The 23,617-nt window shown below is 39.4% G+C and overlaps 1 protein-coding gene across 3 annotated transcripts in view; it reads right to left on the reverse strand.

Moving 5' to 3' along the window:
* Window positions 1-492: 492 nt before the first annotated feature.
* LOC121949453 (neuropilin-2-like) overlaps window positions 493-23,617 on the reverse strand; it is a 123,781-nt gene continuing 100,656 nt past the window's right edge. Inside the window, exons 16-18 of one of the 3 annotated variants that reach the window (XM_042495143.1) lie at window positions 21,180-21,212; window positions 7,268-7,330; window positions 493-5,070 (exon numbers count right to left, since the gene is read on the reverse strand). In XM_042495143.1, the coding sequence (XP_042351077.1) occupies window positions 4,742-5,070; window positions 7,268-7,330; window positions 21,180-21,212 (425 nt within the window). In that variant the 3' untranslated portion in view covers window positions 493-4,741. Of the gene's footprint in view, window positions 5,071-7,267; window positions 7,331-12,003; window positions 15,124-21,179; window positions 21,213-23,617 lie in introns of those variants that run through there. The other 2 variants (XM_042495145.1, XM_042495144.1) reach the window with 2 other exon arrangements.

The raw sequence follows: 23,617 nt of genomic DNA on the forward strand, positions 1-23,617 counted from the left end.
CCACAAGTTTGGGCAAGCATTACCTTTAGCAGCTAGTTTATCCAAGCAAAAATATACAAATGTAACATTATAACACTGACAGAAAGTCACTGACAGCCGACCGAACAGTCTAGTTTGAGATGAAGAATGTCACTTTTACCTTCTTCAAACGAAGTCCTACTGAAGACTGATTTTCGCCGTGCCCAGTAACAAACACCAAGTTTGGTGTTCAATCACGCTCCTCAACACCCACTGAATGAAATATTACATCATCAAACCATATCCCTGAACACAAATTGGACTTAAACTTACAGAATAGACATCAAAAATCTAACTGTTTAATTTTTTGTCTCCAGAATATTCAACAAATTTGCTGTGTAGCTCCTCAGATGCCTTGTAGGACTGTAATGTGCTGAGGGCCTGTTAAGAGGATAGTTAGTAGATACACACTCATCTAAAACACACATACACAATGAAACCCCTTCCCAGAATCAAAGTACTTGTTATTTAGCCTTTATTAAATAATAATAATAACATTAAAAAAGAAATTTTTCTGTACAAAGTCTACAAACAACAGTTTGAGTTATCTGGCCAGTGCCGTAGGTTTGTGTATGTCTTAATGTCGTGTGCATTTCTCTGTGTGTGTGTGTGTGTGTCAATGTGAGCACGTGTGTATCCATCGAGACAGAAGAGGTAATACTTTCTAGACTTCCAGAAGGAAAGAGTTTAAGTCGAGCAGAAGAGAGAGAGAAAGACAACAAGTGTGCCGTGTGTGTGCAGGTGTGTGTTGCTATATAATTGTATTCATTTGTAGCAATTAGCAAACAAATTCTCATAATGTTTCCTGTGTTTTTTGTCTGTGAGAGAGAAAAAGAGTAAGATAGAAGTCAGAGAGAAAGAGAGAAAGATAGGGAGACATATTAAGAGAGCTCCAAGGCACTTGGAAAACAGTCCAATGAAAATGCAGTTAGATGGACAGAAAACCCTCCATTTCTCTCTCTCCATGGTTCCCTCCTTTATCTCTCCTTCTATGACCAGCTTTCAACACCTTTTCATACTCCCCCTATTTTCTTTGTTTGTTTAATCACAAACAGGGTGAGATGAGGGAGAGAGGCAAAAAGAAAGAGTGGTGTCACATGTCGTTTTTGACCCTTTTTCTCTCCTTTTCTTCCCGTCTCTTTATCTTTCAATTTAGCCTCCAGAGGAAAGCAACTTCACAGATTCAGGAAACACAAAGGGACTTTCTGGGATTGACCCTCATCTTCTATGTGGCTGACCAGGGTGAGAAAGAAAAACATAACAGACAGGGAGAGGACAGCGTCTGGCTCCCCAATTACATTTTTTAAGATTCTTTTCCTTGTGTTGTGTCTTTGCTTGTCGCTCTCTCTGATTCAAGTTTGTGTGTCTCTCTCTCACACCTTCTACCTGTCCTGCTGGCAGTGTCACTTAATGTTTATCTTACTAGGTTAGGGTTATGGTTAGGTTGTCCATCTTCTCCATCTGTCAGCTGAGCATTGCACCGGATATGTTTTCATGCAGAAAAACACTTGCCTACCTGTCCAGTTGTTTAGATGATCATATATATCTTTAATGGACCTTAATTGATCATGTTAACTTATGCCAATAGTTTCCTTTAAACGCAAGGTATGCTGCCATGTATTATTTAATTTAAATTTTATTTTAAATGTAGCAATAATAGAGCAGTCTCCAATGATTTCCATTAATTTTCTACTTTGCAAGTTATTTATTTTCACTTGCAATGCCTACTTTTAATGTCAGAAGTGGCGTGGCATTCATAAAGAACAGTCATAAGTAACCATATCGGGAGGAATAGACAGATGTACAAAGTGCTTAAGAATTATGCCAAGGTGTTGACTTTTTCATTTTTCAACTAAAACCAAAAGCTTTTCCAAATATTTACAAGTAAATATGGTTGTCTAAACATCATCAAAATTATGTTTCAGTGGACAAAACTGTCAGTTGTAGGAAAAACATGTAAAAGTTGCAGCTGTGTTTAACACAATCATGTTGTTGATATGTTCTTTAGAATACTTCTGGGAGGCATTAAAAGTAGCCTGTGGGGTGTTCTTGTAGAGTTATATTCACAAATTGTTTGCATCTTTGAGGTCTAACAAATGTGCTGAATGCACTTTTGTTCTAATCATTTTTTTTCCATCTAAATAATTAAAATCCTACCAAGCTTACAGTCTCCTACCTCTCCTTTGCTGGCCTATCACTGATCAGCCTTTTCCGCCCAAAAAAAACCCCCAAAAAATCATTCTTGCACCAGTTCCATTCAGGACTCTTGGAATCTCTGTGCTATCTAACAAACTGGCCTGCATTTAACCACTTCATCAGCGAAGGGTGTTGCAGAGTGCACAACAGTGCATGCATAGCAAACAGTAACAGCAAGATGGAGGATCGATTGATTACCTACAAAATTTTGCTCTGTTATTACAGCTATTTGTATTTATCCAAAAACAAGAACCAGCTATTAATGAGACCACTGCACGCTCTTTTTCACCACTGACTTTTTACCTAACATCTCTATTGTTGCTTTCAATGTCCTCTCTTTCCAACCTTTAGAATAAGACACTCCTATGGATATTGGAAAGGTTCACACTTAACACTCTACTTTTGTTTCCAACTTAAAACCAATTTTTGGGGTTCAAAACCAATTTTTATTCCAAATGGTTGGAAAGCAGAACAGAACCCATTTCATGTTGGTGTTAAAGGGCTATCAGTTCTGTGTTGCTGCATACTTATTTGCATGCATGAAAGACAAACAAATTGGGAACATTGCTCCACAGCACCTCTAGTGGTCAAAACTCCACAGGGTACCTTTAAGTTTCTACCAAAATGTATTTAGCTGAAGCCAAATAGTGGCATATGAATGTAACTGTGGTTAGAAACTGCTGCATGATGCCTAACGCATATAACCTGAATACTGTTGAAGGTCCAGGCTCACTAAGTTTTTTGAATCTGATTATAAATGTACTTTGAATAATAATGAGAATTTTCCTGCATGTAAACATAACCTTGCTCTCTCTTTCTGTCTGTCTATCTTTCTGTGTGTGCATGTGTGTGTATGTGTGTGTATGTGTGTGTATGTCTCCTCCCATTCATCAGTCTCTCCAGCAGCACTGGCACTCCTCGATGGCTGTCCTCCGATACAGCGTATACTGTAGTTAGCTTAAGGCTCGATTGTGTGTCCAAGAAAGTCGACCGGGTACGATTTCCCGCTCTCCTCCTTTAGTCATTCCTTCTTTTTCCATTTTTTGAGCGTCTTTCATTCAGGGGGGGTGACACTTAGAGTGGTGAATAAAGGGCAAGGGTGATTTGTCACTCTCATACTGTCCTCCACTCGGCCTCTTTTAACACTTGTTCAGACCCCCTGTGCACGTACACGGCTCTTTGGCAATCCATAGGTTGCAATAAAACAATCACTGACATTTTGTTCACACAGTGTCTGTTCATCATTTGGGCATCATACAGTCTGAAAAGCAAAAAAATATAGATATATACCAAAGACAAACCCTAGAATACTGAATCTAAAGCACGACTCCATAACAGCATGTTAGATTTAGATAAACCTCTGATTTTCTGTCTTTCATCTTCCTTTACCTTTTCTCTACTCTTTGTAAAGACTGATAATCTGTAATGGAAAATGTGTGAAAATGGAAAAGGACTGAAGTAACAGTTAAGACCATGGAGTCCAACACAATGCTAAAGAAAGTCTAAAAAATGGCGTAAGAGCTCTACAGGGCGGCTACGAACTGAAGCTTTTCTTTACCTTTTTTTTTTCCAAACAGACACAAGTCTAAAACATAACAAAAACAGTCACCATTACTCTTCTATGCCACTGGTTTCACAAAGCGCAGACCGAGGGCAGACAAAGGAGCGAGCGAGCGCCATAAGGCAGGCTAATGGACATTTGAAACTCCCAGAACTCATATATCTAAAAAACTTTCAGAAACAAACAAAAAGAAAATGTCCTTTTTCATCCTCTTTTCCTTATTCGCCTTTAGAAATCTAGATTAATTTGAGTAGTGTGGTTTGATATCTTTTAAACATCTGCAGGGGGATAGGCATTTGCTTGATATGTGTTGATTTCAGTCAAAAGTACCCACTTTAAAAGGTCCACTGGCGCTAAAGTTTTTACCGACAGTCAGAAGCTGGAGATTTTGATTTCTGCATGCCGTCAATATCAGCCAAATTCAAGCTGATGAGGAAAAAATCTGCAAAGTACCAGTCATGGGTACATTTTCTTTAAGAATCCCACTTTAACCAAACACACCAGACTTTGCCGTCATTTGTGGTCCAAATGTCCAGATTGTCATGGGTGCTGTAGTCCATCTCCTTCCGAGCTTCATTCCAGTGGCTGGTGGGTTATATTCTATGATAGATCTGTCATTCATATTCATTTATTCATTCCTTCATTCATTCACAGGCTTTAAGAATCGAGCAGGCTCTCTCCTGCAGGCGGAGGAGATATGGTACTGTGGGTAGGGGAGACTGGGGGAAGACCTGACCCCAGTTTAGGCCTCATAGCATGTAGGGGAGATCAAGGTCACAAGTTCCCACTGGTGGGGAAACTCTGGGTTGAATATTCCCCCTTTAGACATCAGAGCAGGATATTAAGTAGGGGACACTGGGGATTGAAATAACAGATAGTGCTTCCTTTTCGTGTTTCTTTGTCCAAAGAACAAAATTACTTCTGTAGGGGACGTGTCTTTCCCCATCATTCTCCTCCTCCTCTTCTTCATGCCTCTGAGCAGCACCTCTGCTGGTTTATCTTTACTTTATGCTTAATGCCATCGTACAACTCAAAGTTGTAGTTCTCCAGTGTTGTGGATGAGCGCGAGGAAAGGCCGCTGTAGGAGCATGTGCAATAGAGGAGCAGTCCGGCGCAAACGGCACCCAGCAACACACCTAAAGAGCTCATCACAATGATAGTGAGGAGGATGGGGTCCAGCGTGTACAGCCAGGCGTTGTCCTTGTCTTTCTCTGACACCAGTGTGACAGAGGAGGGGTCCACATCAGCAGAGGATGGGGTAGAAAAGGAGTTGGGCCACCCTGGGAAGACGTAGTCTGGAGATGAAACAGGAAGCTTTAAAATACATTTCTGTACATAATATAAAAATGCTGAAGTTAAATGACACCAGTGGTTTTGCATGTGTAAGTCTGTTAATTAGAAATCACAAAAAAATTCACATCCAAGGTATAAAAATGTACAGGAGACAGGTTTACACCTGTAGTCCCTAAGCCAAGGTGTTACACAAGGCTTCCTAAAAAACACAGCTAAGTCAAAGAACAAAGCAGTAGGGCATACGATTAAGAAACTCCTTCAAACATATCAGCAAAACAAAACAAAACACAACACAACAAAACTAAACAAATTAAAAAAAGAAATTTCAATCAAATGTTAAAGAGCAAGACATGCGATTTAAAAACTGTAAAAGAATATACAAATTTAAAAAGCACTTTTAGCAGTAGTGACACACAGTATTTACATATAGAATGACATTACAAAGCAAGCAGGACATATAAATAACAGCATAAATAAGAGTTTAGTGCAGACAAGTGTAAGTAATAACTGTTTGACCTTTGAGTCATTTTAAGGTACATCCTCAACATGTTTCTTTTCTTAAACAAAACCACAGTAACTTTACTTGCCTGAACCTACCCCTCTGTAACTTTACGTTAATTACAGAACTTTACATGAAGGACCTAATGTCATTTGTGTGCCGCTGATTTGTATGATATCATAGAAACTGTTGTATGAGGATGTGTTGCATGGTTTGGCCTAAAATAAGTACATTACGTGACATATATCAGATGAAATATCTGAAATAGTTTAACTTTGCCCTTAGGTTTCACATGAGACACAAACCCCCTGTCTCCTGGGTGAAAGTCCTGTTTGTTTGACCCATCCACTACCCATATAGACTTTCTGTCTCTTTGTACAAATGCTATATTAGCTGACTTCCTCTATCTCTGTGTAACAATTATCACTTCCATTTAATGTGCTGATACTAGCGTTCTTAAACTACTCGTCAGTGTAGCAGGACCCTACTTACCAATATCTATGAAGCTGATAACCACTAACAACACCCATTTTATTGAGTAATAACATTTTTACTGGGTTTCATCCCAGACTAATTCAGGCAGTAGCAGCAAAACCCTTGAGTGTCTGGAACTGAGCAAAAGTGTGTTTTACTGCTTATTAATCACATTTTTCATGTGTGAGAGAAGATATGTGATATTTCCCTCTTCAACAGTTGCATCGTCTCATTTTAAGGGATTTAATTTAACTGTATCAGAGGCAAATGTCCCACGTCATGGCTGATGTATTCAAGAACAGCTAATTCTGTTACCCCAGTTGTTACTGACTTCATAAGTTTGGAAACATAATGAAATTAATTACTGTAAAGGTGCTCTCCGGTGTGTCTTGTGTGTGTCGAAGTGGGCACATCTAGTTGGCATAAGCAATCATGCTAATCCACTTAATGAATGTATACACATGAACAAGCCAACCCGCAATTAAGTGCTGCATTTACAGTGATTTATGGCAGAACAGCCAGATACACAGAGAGAGGGAGACGCACAGAGAAGAAAGCAGTAAACAGACAGTAAACAGACTTGTTCAGTGAGGTAAAGGCTGAGTACTCTTCTTGTATCTGTCAAGGGGCTGGGAGAAACAAGGGATAATAACACACACTGCTTACAGACACACACAGACACAGACACAGACACACAGACAGACACACACACACACACACGCACACACAGGAAGTAAAGCGTGATTGTTACAGACAGATGTTTTCTAGGTGCCCAGGAGGAAGCTGTCTGTCTCACTTTGTCTGCCATGGAACATGAAAGAGGAGGAGAGAGAACACATGCAAGCATGCCCACATGCACACAGACACGCACACTTTTGGATGCTGTCTCACACTCTTCCCCTCCATATACCCTCTCATGCACACACGCGCAGTCACACTCACACTCACACTCACACACACACACACACACACACACACACACACACACACACACACACACACCAGAGATTGTCTGTCACTGTTGCCACAGGCTTTTTCTTGTGGAATCACGAGTAAAACGAAGAGCCATGGGCATGCCTCCACTTAAAGAGCTATTTCACTATTCTTTGGGTGAGACTTGTAAAACAGCCAGTATAGCCTCGGGCAGAGAGGAGAGGAGGAGGAGGAGGAGGAGAGGAAGAGAGGAGCGGAGAGGGGAGGAGAGAAGGAGAGACTTCAAACCTCACCTCCATTGATGGGGGGCTTGTGGTTGAAAACAGGGTCTTTTCCGAAATCCATAGGCCTGGGATCTGTTAAAAAAAAGACAGAATGACAGTATTAATCTCAGACATCCAGTCACGCCAGAGCTGCTCAGGAGTCCACAACATGTCATGATAACATCGCTCCATTTCTTATGTTGTCAGCACACAAGCCACATTTGTAGATGGATACTGGAACTACACAAACAGCTCAAAGAGTGAGTGATCTTGTTTAAACTCCCTAAAGATATCAGACAGGAGATCTCCTCTAAACTGTTTCATTTAGAGAGAGAAGGTGAGACTGAAAAAAAGGCACAAAACTCAGTTTCATAGAAAAATATCACTTTTATTACCTTCACATTCCCCACAATATTTTTTCTTTTTATTCCAAGACCATGAAATTCAACAAGCTAAAATACCACATTATATTTCTGAGGCAGGCTGAAGTGCAAGGCTTTGAAGGGTTTGGAAGCTCAATTCTGCTTCAATTCAGTTTTATTCAAGGAAATTCATACTACAATCCTCAGGGGGAAAAAAATGGAGCAATATCTGGGCAGCTGATAATCATTTATTGCTGGGGCATAGGAACCAAAAACGTATTATGAAGTGAAACTTCATAATAGATATTCAAAAGACAAGAGGTGAAAAACTAATTTAGTGGATATGAAAAAAAAAGATACGGGGCCTCATTTCCTCAGTTAGATAAGGTCATTTTTCTGCGAGACAATTTTAACATGTGGCATCCAGACTATACCTTCTACAAACAGCCTTTACTAACTTGCACTACGCTTTAGTCTGTAAATAATATTAAGAGATGAATGATCATAAATTCGAGTTGCTGTCTGTGAAATGAAGATATTTGCTCATGTATTAAATATGAAGTAATTTCCTTGAAATTAAAGACTCAATCACAACTTTAATTGTTTAAAATTGACCTAGAATTGACTTCCAAACCCGATTAGAGAATAAACAAAAGAAACTGACTCAATTCAATTTAATTGAAATATTACAGCAACCAACAAATCCTATGCTAATTGGAGTGTATTAATTCTTCAATATTTTGTTGCTGGAAATTTGCTTATTTAATTATTTGATTGCAAGTGCGGGTGCCTCTCGATATTTAATTTGCTTGAAGTGCAGAAAATCCAGCGCAAGTCAAACAGACAATCATAAAGTCGAGGTGTTTCTCTCACAGAGGCAGAGAAAGTGCACAGGAGTAAATACAACAGAGAGGTGGCCACAGTCAGGGTTAACCATTATGCAGTTTACCCCTTGAAGACTGGTTTTATTAAGTTTGAGTCTAAACTAGTCACAGTTTGAATTAAAACCTAGCCAACATTTATATTTTGGGTCCATGTGGGTAGTAAATGGGCCATACATGGGATTTTCCACAGCAGTGATGTAATGCAGTGTAGTAATACTTTAAAATACCTAAGTATTTTCTGTTAGTATCTGTGCTTTACATGATGCATTTTCATATTTTCAGCTTTTACTTTCATTCCACTACATTTCCTAATAAAAGGGATAACCTGATCACATTCTTTTTTTTTGTTGTTGCTCCCAATCTGATCACGTCATTTAATATTAGTATTAGTATCTGCCGATACTGCATCCCGTTTCAAAACTATTTTTCTAGATAATACAGATGCACAGTGCACTCTTAAAGTAGGCTTCTTTAAAGTTATTCAAATCAATCTAAGCCTGTGCTTGACAATATGAATAAAGGTATAGCTCTGCAATGCATTAGCCTAAAATGTACTTTTGATATTGAAGTACAGTAAATACCATATACTGCTTCATAAGACTTTTACTCAAGGTGACTTTAACTTCTACCAAAGTAATTTTCTGGTAAGAAATACACATTTTTACTTAAGTGTGGTTTTCAGGTACTTCATCCACCACTGGTCCATAAGTTTCATAATGGCCCTATGCCAAGTGCCCACAAGGGTAGGTTTACCCATGTGGGCCCCAGATATGATGCCCACTTTGGGCCCATACCCGCTTGGTACCCATGCATAACCCGTCTCTGGCTCACTCAGGTAAACTCACCCATGGGAGCAATTGGCATGGGTCAATTATGAAACCAGTGGATTATCCAATATAGGGCCCATTTTTCAGCCCATTTACTACTCACATGGGCCCCATGCTGGCTGAGAACTGTTCTTCCCTAACTTAGGCCAGGGTTCAGAATGATCACTATTTGCTGTTTCCAACGCATAAAACATCAAGAAAAAAATTTTTAGAACAAGAAATCAAAGAATAATAACAACAGTGTTAATTCATTTGTTAAAAATGACATCATCAAGGTAGATTTTCCAAAAACTCAACATGTGGTTTCACTTTACCCCTACATTTTCTTATCAGAAAATTGAGGGCAAAAGCTGAAAAATATCTGACCAACCAGACGGACATCTCAAAGCATGCAAGCTCAGAAAACTCCAGAGCGTCCTGCAGTTTAAAAACATGACTTCAAATAACCATCCCACTGAATAAAATAATGCTGTCATGTTATTCAATGTAAAAAAAACAAAACAAAACAACAAATAAAAAACAAGTGCTTGCAGAAAAGGCAGTTTGCCCTGCAACAGTGGATACCTGCTAAGCTAAATATGGCTGATCCCAGTAGTCGCTCACTAAATTATAATGTTCTGGAGGTCTTACTGAAATGTTGTCTCCATGTAAGACCATACTTAGTACATGCACATGAAAGCATCCAATCAGTCCTCTGTCTTGTCTTCTGATTGTTTAAATGTACAGTCTCTCTTTTGTCACAGTCAACTGAAATCACCACAGGAAAAAAAAAAAACATGAAATCACTTAGATAGCAAAAGAAGCAAGATAAAAAAGAGAGATATGCTCGGACACTCTTTGGACGACTGTTGAACGCTTTCTAATGATCCCGGCTTAAAGCCCTCAGGCTAGGATCCTGAGAAGAATCATCACGCGGATCTGAAATGAGATTAAAACTCCCTGTAGCCCCATTTTATCTCCACTCTCCAATTAGCAAAGAGAAGAATAAAAAAATGGGGGCTCTTTTTTTTACTCAGGAAAAGACATGGATGGCTCTTTGGCACCATACGCTGTTCCAGAGGGGGCCTGCGGACCTGTTAGAGTGCTTTCACTCGTAATATTTCTCCAGGAAACAGAGGAGAAGGAGGAGGCGGCGACGGGGGGGGTAGAAATGGCCTGAGGGCTAGAAATGCTTACCGCAGGGTTTTATGAATGCAATCAGCTCCATTAACTAATTAGAAATATTAAAGGGCTTCAAAGTAGTCTGTGATGGAGACAGGAGAGGGGAGTGAGGGAAGGTTGATTTAAAAGCGTCGCATGAAAGACGCTAGCACATTTTCCAAATCTTGCAAAAAGTTTGATAGAGGGAGAGAGAATGGAGGAGAAAAGTGCATGGGTAGCACAACATAAATACAGTCATATATCATTCCTCTGGTTGGATTTCGGACCCACATTGATTGGGTTACAGCGCAGGCCTGCTAGAGTGAGTCATATAATGTGTAAATCATGCACAAGTCGATTGAAATGGTTGGCAGACAGGATGGATATGCAAGCATAGAACAACCAAAATACTTGTTGACTAAAGCACAAAACTGCATTTTATGAGACACAATTTGATGAAATAAGTCGATATAGGAAGCTGCAAAGTGGATACACTCTCTGAACATGCATGCAACAATGCACTTAAATGACCAAATTTGTTGGAATTCTTTGCTAACACAGCTTTGTGTTTGTTAGATTGTGTGTGCGCGCATGCAGTGAGTGTAATGTGTGTCTCCATCACGCTGTCTATTCTGCCAAAAGACTTCTTTCATCTGCTTTTGTGTTTGAAACAACCTGCCCTCCTCCTTCAATTCTCTCCCTCCTTCAGTCCAAACCCCAACCTGCCTCCCCGTTAGCCTTCCTCTCGGAATAAAAGAAAAATCTATCTTTAGAAAGTATAGAGAGCAGTTTTTTTTTTTTTTTTTTACTTCTTTCATCTTTCTCCATCTCTGGGCGCATTCTTTGGAGGGAAAGGGGGCTCGCTTAATGGGCCCTTCTCCTCGGAGAGATTTTGCTCTCCTCCATTTCTGCCTCTCATTTTCCCTCCTGTGTTTTTTACTGGGAGGATTTGCAATGAAGGCAAGGAGTAGCATAGGAACAAGCGGGTTTTGATAAAAAGGCTGGGGGATTTGAGCATGAACAAAATGATGTGGGGGGGGGGCAGCACACAACATAAGATGGTGAGCTGCTGAGAAAGCCAGAAAATAAGTATCACGGTGGTGCCCCCAATTTCACAGACGTGAATATGACTAGAAGTTGATACCATGCTTCTCAAACCAAAAACAAATTAATTATTTTTAGATCATCTGAATAACATTCACATAACTTATTGATTTGCTTTGTGTCCCTGAATGATGTAAGCTAAATGCTTTAGATAAGGGACAAATGGCTTCAACTTGAGGTTGTGACATCAAATAAAGGTCAATAAAAGTTGTTAAGATCATCTCAGTGAACACAATCAACATAAAACAATAGTCAGTGAGTATAAAAAAAATCACATTGTACAACTATTATACATCAGAAGTACACGAAGGCCTACTATAACGTGATTACAAAGGAAGAAAATATATTTAATTCACGACCAGTAAATTACTCAACTTATTTTTTACACTAAGATTCACAGTAAATGTCATAAATTGTCAAAGCCTTCAATAAATCATGATCAAGAAGCAGAAAAGTGCTAAACATTTCAAAATTGTGTCTAACTTAAAAAATGCATCATGTCACCCATTTTTAAGCATCTGCATCAACATAAGGGAAATGTTTTTTTTTTTTTAAAAAAAAGGGGTTCAACAAATTATTAAGAAAACATCAAGAAACCTGTGTAAGGGTTGTGACAAGAGTGCTGCACTGGAATCAGTCTGTTTCGAGAGATCACGATAAATGAAATGATCGTTCAAAAGAACTGATCCTGGATCAGCGGTTTAATAAAAGGCTTCATAAGTAAGAAGCTCTTTCTCACTGCCTGTGTTTGGTCACACCTGTCAAATAGAAACAAAACTGTGCAGCCCAGTAGGAGCAGAACGATCCATCGATCTGGACCGATATATCGATTTAACAATGCAATTTGATTACTACAAAGTGCATATCTCTTTATCTTACATCTTATCTTTATTTTATATCTTTAGGATACCCCTTTATTTTGAAATTCTGTGGCAGGCAGATAACAGCAGGCAGCCAACAGAAAAATGATGAGGACAATGTCATTTACGTGGGAATAATTCAGCAGTGTGGACATATTTTGGATTTTGGAGAAAATAAGGGTCAACACACAGAGCATGTGATATGTAAACAATGCCACTGTGAAATTAACGACGATGTACCTGCCTGGCCGGGCATCTCACTCTTTTAACTTCTGGCAACAGCATTAGCTGCTTTGTTTTAACAGTGTTAGGATGAAAAATGTGCATTTAACTAAACTTCTCTGTCAGGAGACGCTATGACTCAAACCATGGTAATTAAAAAAGGAATAAATAATTCATGTAAATAGTTAAGCTATGAGTAGAGAAAAAGGCTGCTAGCCGGTAGGCTAATTTATGCAGTGTAAAAGAGCAAACAATAGGTGAGAAACAAAAAGCAACAGTTTTGTCTGTGAGCGTTGACAGTTATTATTGCGCTGAACATTTTACTTTTTTAATGATAATGTTATCAATCAATGTTTGATGGCTGTGAGGGAAGTTCTTCTTCAGGGCTTTGAGCCAAATAGCCTTGGTTTTTTTAGGAAAAATCATCATGGACCATTGTTTTGGTTAAAATGAAAAGATTTCTTCTAGAAAGGACTCTGACACTAAAGTCCTGATGGTTAACTCATCCCATGTGCTGTTTTATGTGTGATAATTGAGTCAGTTTAAAGTACCCTTTACTGCACCTAACTGGTTAGAAGTAAAATTTCTGTGACGTTTTTATTTTTTTATGGCCAAAAGCAAAACAGAGAGGGGCAGCAGCTTCTCTTGTCATGGATTGTGTTAGATGGTCATATTACATCATATTAAAATTGTGGCAGACTTTGTTCTATTGGCTAATGTCTTATCACTGTCCAAAGAATTTATATAATATCGTGTCATGTTAAAGTTGGTGATTTACACCCCTAGCCTAGTTGACCACATTTTCAGGTCCCCTGGCTGATATGCAGAACATTCTGATTTCTCATAGGATGACACAAAAACGAGTTAATGGATGTAAAAACTTCCACAGACCTCAAAGAAAACTGCATCTTTAGAAAGTCATCACATATGATTTTGCATTTCTTTCATTCACCCAGTGTAATGTGTGCAGGACATACAACAATGTTAAATCTGAACATCAACAGACACAGGCATTGCATTATTTATCATATCAAGGCAAAACTGTATAGAGTCCATTCATACTCCAATCTGACACTGAGGCACTACCTCGTTCTGGAGGTGAAGAGGTAACAGTTTTAAAGCACATCTTAAGAAAGGCATATCAGGATGTAATGAAAAATGCACCCAGGGTAACACGCAATAATTAGCCGTTGAAGTCTTGAAGTGTCCGTGCATATGTGTTTGAGACCTTTGTGTGTTTTGATGCTGAGAGTGTTCTAGGTCTGCGGGATGCGATGTAAGCTGTCTCATCCTATCTTCCCCCCTCTGTGTAAACCAGACAGAGAACAGCGCAACACTGATTCCTCGTTCACAGACCAAAGGAGCCACCTACGGTGGATGTGTAGCCGTCTATCTGTCACGGCTGGACGGACAGCGCTAATTTTCCCCGCACCTCTTCCTTTTCTGTCCTTAATCTGTCTCTGTCACTCTTGCTCTCTCAAAGGCTGGTGGACAAATAAACAGCAGCTTCATTCAGGCCCAGAGAAATAGCCTTCTTTCTTTATACAGCACACATTCTGAATTCAATCTCCCTGTACCTGTGTGTAAATCCCCTTTCTGTCAGACAGGGTATTTGGAGGCAGGCAGTGTCCAAGCTGCAGATCAGAGCAAGGCGGACAGACATATCCTATGCTGACATTTGTAGAAGAGGAAAATGTGCTGTTACAACACTGGCAATGTATATGTTTCGTCCACAGTCTATAGGCTTTCATTTACTTGGTATTCTGATCATTATCCGGGTTTGGGTGCAGCTATAGAAGCCAGTATGCACTTAAGTACATCAAAAATTGGCACTCAGGCCCTCAGCCATCAGAATTGACAAATGAAGTTCTTTCATCTACTCTCGCCAGTGATGGTAAAGTTTAATATCAGGAGTTTGTTCTCAGCCCAAGAGGAAGTTTAGCAAAGGTGCATTAGATCAGTCATCTACAGCAGGGACTGCAATGTCTCTTCCATGGAGATTTGCATCAGTGAGTAGTGGCATTTATGTTGCTGTTGATCATTTTCACACCCCTTAATTGCTTTATTTAAACAACGAATTCTAATAAAATATCATTCACATGTAGTCCAATTGTTTTCAACACTGGGAATCACAGCTGTCATCTTTCTCCAGTCTGATGGTGAGCATGGGGTCAGGACTAGGCCCAGTACCTAGGTACAGGTGGTTTTGGTCAGGGCTCTGGATCAGATTATAGCTCAGGTTTTGGTTCTGGTAGCAGTTTTGCTGAACTGGATGCTGGCTGTTGTGGTACATCACTGAATGATGATGACTACCGCTGGTCTTCTTTGGCGCCCAGTGGTACCGATGGCAGCACATGGTCACCACCACGGTCACAGTGACCAGCAGCAAGAGGGCAGCGCCTCCCGCCAGCACATAGTACCAGTAGACAGGGACGGGCTTCACTGCCACTGTGTCTACTGTGGGCTCCATCCCAGACATGGCACCCCCTGGAGGGCAGGAGGACACATTACTGGTTGGCACTGTGGACGAGGGAGGCAGGCATGCAGGCCGAATTGGAGACTTACAAGCTGTTAATTGTCTTATTGACCATTCGCTAAACTTATCCCCCCAAAAATGATTTTCAAATCATAGCTTTGCAACTTTAACAAGGTATGACAGGTCTGTCAAGCTTTTGGATTTCTACACAGGCCCTGTCTCCTTGTCATATATTTGTATATTACAAAAGTACTTTCTTTAGTAAGTATTTCTGGCAGCATAATTGGATCATGTCTGGATTATGTTCAAAAAATGCTTTCTTTGAGGTATAGAAACAGAACTGTAATCTACTGCATCTAGGCTTTAAAAGGAGGTGGTTGGGGAGGATGACAGCATACAAAGTGCAGGATCTGACACCAAAACTTTGTGTCTGCATTTGTGTTTGCCAGACTCCTTTATCTGGTTGGGTTAAGGTCAACAGATGCACTTTGGTTAATGTTAGGAAAGATTGTCATTAGAGTTACATTTTAATAAAAACAGCAAAAAAACAAAACAAAACAAAAACATAATAACAAAGACTATTTTGTCTTATGTTTATGCATCAAATGCACTTTGGTTAAAGCCAAGGAAAGACTGTGATTTAGGTTAAATATTTTGTTAAAAAGATAATAAAAATGCTGTTTTTACTAGGAGTTGATTTATTGACATTTTGCCTGGGACATGCAGCTTTAGCTTTTTAGCAAATTGAGTAGGCATACGTAGCTATCAAGTGCATGTTTAAGACCCTGTCAGAGTTCCTAAGGTTCACATTTCAAAAATAAGTCAGATGGATACATTAAAATGTCAGTTGGGATGGTGTTTTCGATCAACTCATGCAGCTAACATTTGCTTAATTAGCTATCTCGCAACAACTGGTAAAATCTGCCAATTCAGTTGGAAAACCGGATCAAAGCTGACTAGAAATAGGAAGCCTGCACTTGTCTACCTCTGTCTAAAATCAAGAATCTACTGCTTCAAAAATGACTATGATAAGTGGGCTAATAAATCTGCCATTGTTATCAATGTAAATGGTACAGGCCACATGCCATGCATGAGTTGAAAGCTTGACCAGCCTGGTAAGAGTAACAATAGGGTTGAGGTGAGACTTAGTGAATGGTCAATATCTGCTGCAATGAGCTGCAATATTTTGCCTTCCTAGTATTAGACTGAACATAGTAGGCCTATGTAAGATCTACAGCAGGCAAAAAAACAAACTGTCCGCTGCCAGATCAGATTCACTTTCCCAGTATTAACACATCCAGTTGCATACTCTGAGTCTTTGAAAGTTTTCAATCTTCAAAAAAAACAACAACAACACTGATGCATATATGTTCCCATTATGCTGCTTTCACTCATAGTATCAAACGTCACAAGCAGTAGCTGCACATTGACACGCGGAGGCTCATGCCATGCGCTCAGATTCGATCAGAGAATGCAAAGCCTTGATTATGCAGTGACTGGCTGATTTGGACAAAGGGTGGGGAGTGTTAAGTGGTTGTATTTGGTGGGACGCAGCTGCTTTTATCAGGGCAAGATCACGCCGAAGGGAGTCGAGTGGATGGAGAGGGAACGAGAGGGAAATCAGAGCTAAATTACAGAGGTAGAGAGAGGATAAGAGAGAGAGGCATTATTGGAGGAAAGAATGGAGTGAAAAAGAGAAGGGTGGTAGAAAGTGAGGAGAGGGGGTGGGAGGGAGGGGTTAGTGAAGGGAGCGAGCTAATCCTGCCATGATATCTTTAATCCTGCATTAGAGGGTTTGTCTGAAACTTCAATACTCTGTCAACTCACTGTGAAAGAAACCCGCAGAGAGAGAGGTTGTGGAAGAAAGAGAGACAGAGGAAAAGAATGAAAAAAAGAAAGAATGTGAAAGAGAAAAGAAGGAGGAGAAAAAAGAAGAAATAGAGTCCAGGCAAGCAGGAGAGAAGGGAGAAATAATGAAAGGACAGAGGAAGGAGAGGTGCAGAGAAAGACTCAAGGAAACCAGTGAGCTTAATTTTGTCTCTTTTTTTCCTAAAGTTCAGACGTACTCTTTAAGGGTTTAAAATTGGCTTTGATTGTAAAGCTGTGCTTTAAGCAGCCTGCACAGAGAGTCTTCCCACCAGTGGATTAAGACAGATGATTTCTAGGGCTGCAAAAATTGACCGTTACTTTGCTTTTTTCATCAAAAGGGGAAAGAAAGGGGGAAGATTCTCAAGAGCACTACTATTAAAGTGAGCGAAAAAGTGAGGCTTTCAAGGAACCTTGGTTACTAGAGTTTCTGAATCACTGGCCTATCTTTCCATTCAAGGTCTTACACTACACACATCAACAATCCTGCCTTATCTGAATGACATACTTTGAGAAAGTGGAGTTTCTTGGGAGTCCTCTCCCAGTCAAACTGAAGCTAGCTTTGTGTGCGTGTGTGTGTGTGTATGTGTGCGTGTGTGTGTGTGTGTGTGTGTGTGTGTGTGTGTGTGTGTGTAGCAGTGATAGGTCAGTGTGCCACCAGCCCTCTCCCTCTCCTTACAGAAGCTAAATGCCTCCTTGGTTACCATGGATACCAAAACCCATTGGTGCAGCACACAGGTACACATCACACCACAATGAAACTGCTATTGCACTGTCAACTAAGGATCATGTTATCAGACTTCAGTCAAACATTACACTTTATATTTGATCTTCAGTTCTGATTTTATTTTTATTTTATTATATATTTTTACTTGTTTTTCTCCACTGGATACTTATCATTTTCAAGATGGATGATTATAAGTAGAAAAACAATTAAAATCTAATGATTGTTGTGTTTCCTGATCCCTTTAAGGGTATCTTCACTCTGTCAGGACCAAGTCAGTCACTGCATTCTGAGTCTGTTTAAATCCCCAACTCATAAATCGGCGCCATTTTGTCAGTGATGTTGGTGTCAGACACCAACGCAAAGAGGCTTCTTTTGCGGGGTACAATACAAACCAGGAGGTGGCAGTAATATCGTCACCAACTAAGTACATGCTAAGTCAAACCATGAAAAAAAAAAACATAACCATGTTCTTTTGTTGCCTTCACCTAAGCAAATAGAACAACAAAACAACAACAACAAAACAAGCCTATATTGTTAGTGTATTTTGAATGAGAATATATGCATGTAATGAGCATAAACTGTACATTTCCTGTAAAAATGAAAATGTTTTTGGAAAAGACACAATGCATGTTACAAGCGTCAATTGACGCTTCTCCTCCTATTGAATAATCACTTGAATAGAAATTTTAACCCTTCTTTTCACCTACAGGATGTTGGCATAAGAATCCCTTCTGTCCACAACCACAAACCACACACTGATTGCGTAACTATCAACATCAAGACACACAAAAATTAAAAATCAAGTGAAGCATTTATATGTATATTTAAAATAAACTCAGGAGGTCTTCAGTAAAGTTCATCTATATCTGCTCAACCAGAGAGAAACACTTTAATTCTTAGCTCACTTTTCAACAGGCGCTCCAAAGGAGAAATGTAATCCTTCTCAATGGGCTTCAGACTCATGAAAACACACGTATGCTAGAACTGACACTGTTGTCCTGCTGCGAGTCATATGATACCTGCTCAGGACCCAACAGCTGAAGAAACCTGCAAGCATTTCAGGTCAAATAATTAGTGTATGAGTCAGGTGACTGAGTTTCTCAGTTTTACTATTTTTGGGAATGGTATTTTTGTTTTTATTCAACGGATTTGTGTTGAACAAACACGTGCTGCTCGAGTATCTGACAGCATTTAAGGAATGTTTTTGATCTATTCACACACTAGGAACACGTGTATACACACACACACACACGCACGCACGCACGCACACAGACACACACACACACACACACACACACACACACACAAACACAGACACACAAACACAGACACAGACACTCACACACTGAACTGACTTGATGACGCACAGAGCATCAGTAATGTAGGGGTAAACTACCACACTTATTGTCTTTTTTAAGCCCCCAGCTGAAAAAACATGCGCCATTGTATCTACAGCGATAAAATGTAACTTAGAAAATAGATATGATCTCAACCATCATTGATCAATGATGTGCACACTGATCGCCAAATGTAAAAACATCTACAAATCATAAAGGTCTTGGCTCAGAGTGGTCAAGAACCTTTTATATGAGATACAACTAAACTAAAGAAATTCAGTGTCACTGAGGCTTCTCAACAATAAAGTGCTCAGAGATTGTTTTTCTGTAGGCCAACTCGGAAGTTTACATGGCTGTGATTTCCTCGTCAATCATCCTATGGAGTTTTTCCACTACATTTTGGATTATTGCACAAAATAAGACCAATGCCAAAAAAACATTTACAATACATATTATGTTCTGCAAGATAATTTTCACAAATGAACACAACTTTTAGGATTTGTGATGCCTAAATGTGGTCACAATTGCATGACTTAAAGTCACATCACAGCAATGCTGTAAAGCCATTTTCAGTGCTGGTCAGCATGATGACATTCTGTAGACTTATTTAGCCACTTGTTATCATCCCTTTTTTAAGACACATAAATGCTTCAAAGTTCACAAGTGGGGTATTTACTGATGTATTTACATCGTAGAACAAAACATGAAAATCTCTTTATCTTGTGTTAACCACAGACCTTATTTCAGACATCTAACCAAAAACCCATTCAAGAAACCCGCTGACTTTGAGATGAGGGAACCAGGATTGCTGAAATGCTTCTTCATTTCCGGGTTTTAGGACTCATTCTTAGAGCACTCTATACCACTGTTTATATTGTTTTGGTCTCTAGACAGAAGCAATCTAGGGTCTTAGGTCTCAGCCCAGACTTTAAAAACAAGCAATCCAGTAGCATAATCTGCCTAACCCCTTTTTGATCTGCTTTTAGACTGGCCTATTTGAAGATGAAGGAGAGAAAAGGGAGAAAAGGAAGTGGAGAGCCCTGCATTTCAATCATGTGGGATCAACAGCTTGTTGGTCAGAGTAACAAAGTGATGAGAGGAAAAAAAATGGAAGAAAAACTGAAGACAAAGGTGAGGAAGGGAATGAAAAAGAATAGGGAGGAGCAAAATGTAGAAAAGCTTAGAAGATAGGAATAAGAAGAAGTAAAGAGATGGAAGAAGAGAGGCTTCTTTTGAATGAAGAGACAGAAAAAGAGAGAGCTTACACAGTGACAGCAAACCAGGATGGGGAAATAAATGAGGAGTGTGTGTGCTGCTGTCTACATTTAGGAAGTAGGGGAATTTCGGCTTAGTTCTTTTGTGATAACCCGAGAAAAACGAATAGATGGAGACAGCTTCAATTTGTCTGAGCAGTTCAACCAAAACGTCAAAATTTCAACCTTCATTCAGGTGTCACCTTTTAAAGCGCTTACTACGAAAAATGGCAAAATTCACTGTGGGTCTGACTCTGCACACTATCATCACACTCACTGTGTTGCCTTCATGTATACCAGTGACAGATCCCACACAACATGGTGCACACCATTTAAGACTTGAAAACATATCAGTCTGTGGGATGTGCAAATACACCCTGATGGTACTCAGTCTGCCAGTGTTGCTTCTGTAGTAAATAATCATGTGGAACTATTTGTTTATGTGGTGGTAAACAGTCATTTTCTCATCGAGGAACATACCAAACTACATAACCAACAGTACCAGCCCAGCATGCAGGGAGTCATGCTGGAACAATGCAGTGGATCCATTCAATCAAGTTTCATCATTGCCACCATCAGTTTCTTAAATGTGGATGAAGTCCACCTACCAAAAAGTATGTACCCCGATTAAGTGCTTAAATTTCAGAATGTGGACATATCATACAAGGAACTTTACGTATCACAAACCATATAGATTTGTTTGGAAATGATGTAAATGCTCAAAGGTTGAGTTTTGGTTTATATTTTTTGCTAAAAGCAACAAACAGTATGTTATGCGCTAACAAGGTTCCTCGGGGTCGGTGCAGTGCTGCGAGCTTAGCAACAAGCAGAAGCACAGACATTTGGCACAGGAAGTACAAACTGAAACAGGAAGTAGGACTTACTGGTTATGCCAGGAGTTAAAGCAGGGAAAGGCTCTGGAAAAAAGAGAGAAAAAAGAAGTGTTATTGATGATGGTTAGCGGCTGATAATTGTGATTAAGCATTGGAGAGATAAGGAACAGCCTGAACCACTGTGATTTGGTGATTAAAGTTTAGATGACTCATACTCGGTATGCGTTTGCAAATTAAATCTCCTGTTCACTGAAGCTACTCTTGGACAGGACTTGATTTTAATAATAATTGGATTTTAATAATTCTAGTTGAAAGAGAGCCTATTATGGTTTTCTTTATTTTTTTGTCATATATAGTATAATGATATAATGTCAAGTTTCATTTTTTTCTCTTCTTTGGCAACAAGCAGTAATCAGCTCATGATTTCTTTATATGATCATCCTCTCCAGGCATGTTTACATTATGTAGCATACACTGCTACATGAAGCTACATGCTAATGTCAGAGAATCATGCAATCTAGGCTGCCAGTGATATAAATGTTTCCCTGATTTTGGATCGTATCACTGTCATTTCACAGTCGAAAGGAGGCTAAAGTCATTCCCAGGCTGCAAGAACACTGCTACATGTAGCTACATGCTAACATCTGGGACATGCCCAGTTGTGTTTAGAGGCTTTATTGATCATTTCTTTTTGTTAGAAAGTGCTGCTATTCTCTGTGACACTCATTTCCTCGCTGCCATGATGGCGCACAGACACTACGATGCAGAAGGCCAGTAAATGCTGACCAATCAGAGCAGACTGGGATTTTTCGAGGGGGGCTTAAAGAGAAAGGCACCAAGATGGATTGTCTCAAATGGAGGGTCAATACAGGTGGCGCAGACAGTGTGAAGAAAAAAAAGTATTGACCATTGACCATTAAAACATGTTCTGTTAGAAACTTTAAATAGAAGTATGAACCTGAAAATGATTAAAATAGGTCCCTTTTGAGTTTTTATGATTAGTTTCACTGTAAAATTGGTGCTTATGTCATTATATCAGAGGACAGGAAGCACACATTAGCCTCTACAGGCCTTGGTGTCACTCTGTAAAGAATGAGCTAAGTTATAAGAAGAAAAATATGAGCCATGATTAATACATATTTGTCTTGATATGAGTTTAATTAAATATATTTCTGTTTTTCAGTAGTTCTTTCCAACATGAAATACAGCACCAAATCTATCATCTGTGGAATTTGTTCAGTCTCAGTGTACTGTGGCATATTTTCATGATTACATCGACATGGTACAACTATAATTCTCATGATTGTTAACAGGAATGCATTTCAATACAGCTGAATCTCAAAAAATTGCGGGACGCTGCACTTTTTGCAAAGGCACTTGTTACTCCTTTTCGAGAAAATCAATAAAGATTTGTCCAAGTACCGAGATGATATAAGAGTCTAAAGGCCCATAAATCTTCCTGGATGACAGTCATTTTAATGAAAATAATGAGAGGAAGACAAAAGAGTGGGTTGACAGGGTTGGAAACCAGGAAGTGTGTCCTCCCTGAATGTCTTTATCTCTTTATGTGTCTTGTTTCTGACTCTTTCTTGTTTTTGCTTTGTCAATCTCTGTCTCTCCTTCCTGTGATTTTTCTTTTCCTGATTGTATAGACAAGGTGTTAATCTCAGCAGACATGTTGGAGAAAAGAATCGGTAGATGGCAGATAGGGTTAGAAGAGTGAGGGAGGGGTTAAAAAAAAGGGAAATAAAGGAATGGGAAGGAAGGGTGGAGGTAAGTTAAAGGGTCATGGGAAAGGGGACTGAAATTTACTGCTGTTTATTATTTGCCAGAGGATACGACATCTATTATGAAAGCGAGAGGGAGAGACATGACGGGAAAAAAATAGAAACACAGAAGAAAAATAAGAGAGAATGGCAGCAAAAGTAAAGAAGCTACAGCAGTGTGTTCAGAGAAGATGTAAGAAGAAAAAAATCATTTATAGGCAGTGACACATTCCTAAAAGGGGTACAGAAGTGATTTAGTACTGAACTTCCATAAAGTAGGGGGACTTGTGAGAGACAAATGAAAATAGGAATAGTCAAAATCAAACAGCCAACAGATTCTGACTATTTGTTCCTAGACTTAGTCAGATAAAAATGTTGGATCCTACATTTCCTACAATGCATTTTTTTCAAGTAGGGCCCTGACACACCAAGCAGCTGATTCACCATCAGTCAAAGTTGGACCATTGGTGAGCGTAGTTTTGTGCTGCATCCAGCCCTTTTTTTTAGCCTATTAGGCATGTTGATTCGGCATTGTAGACGACAGATGAATAAAATCAGTCAGTGAATAAAATCTCTCTGGCAGTTCAGCTCAGCGCACGCAGAAGAGAACCAGAAGTGAGTAAAGTATACAAAAGTCTAAATTAAAAGAGGGAGTTCAACCAAAACAAATTTGACATATAAGGTAAAAAAATGATTTTAGCCATTGTGCTCTTTAGCAGAAAC

This window comes from Plectropomus leopardus, chromosome 10 (genome assembly GCF_008729295.1).
Source record: "Plectropomus leopardus isolate mb chromosome 10, YSFRI_Pleo_2.0, whole genome shotgun sequence".
Taxonomy (NCBI): Eukaryota; Metazoa; Chordata; class Actinopteri; order Perciformes; family Serranidae; genus Plectropomus; species Plectropomus leopardus.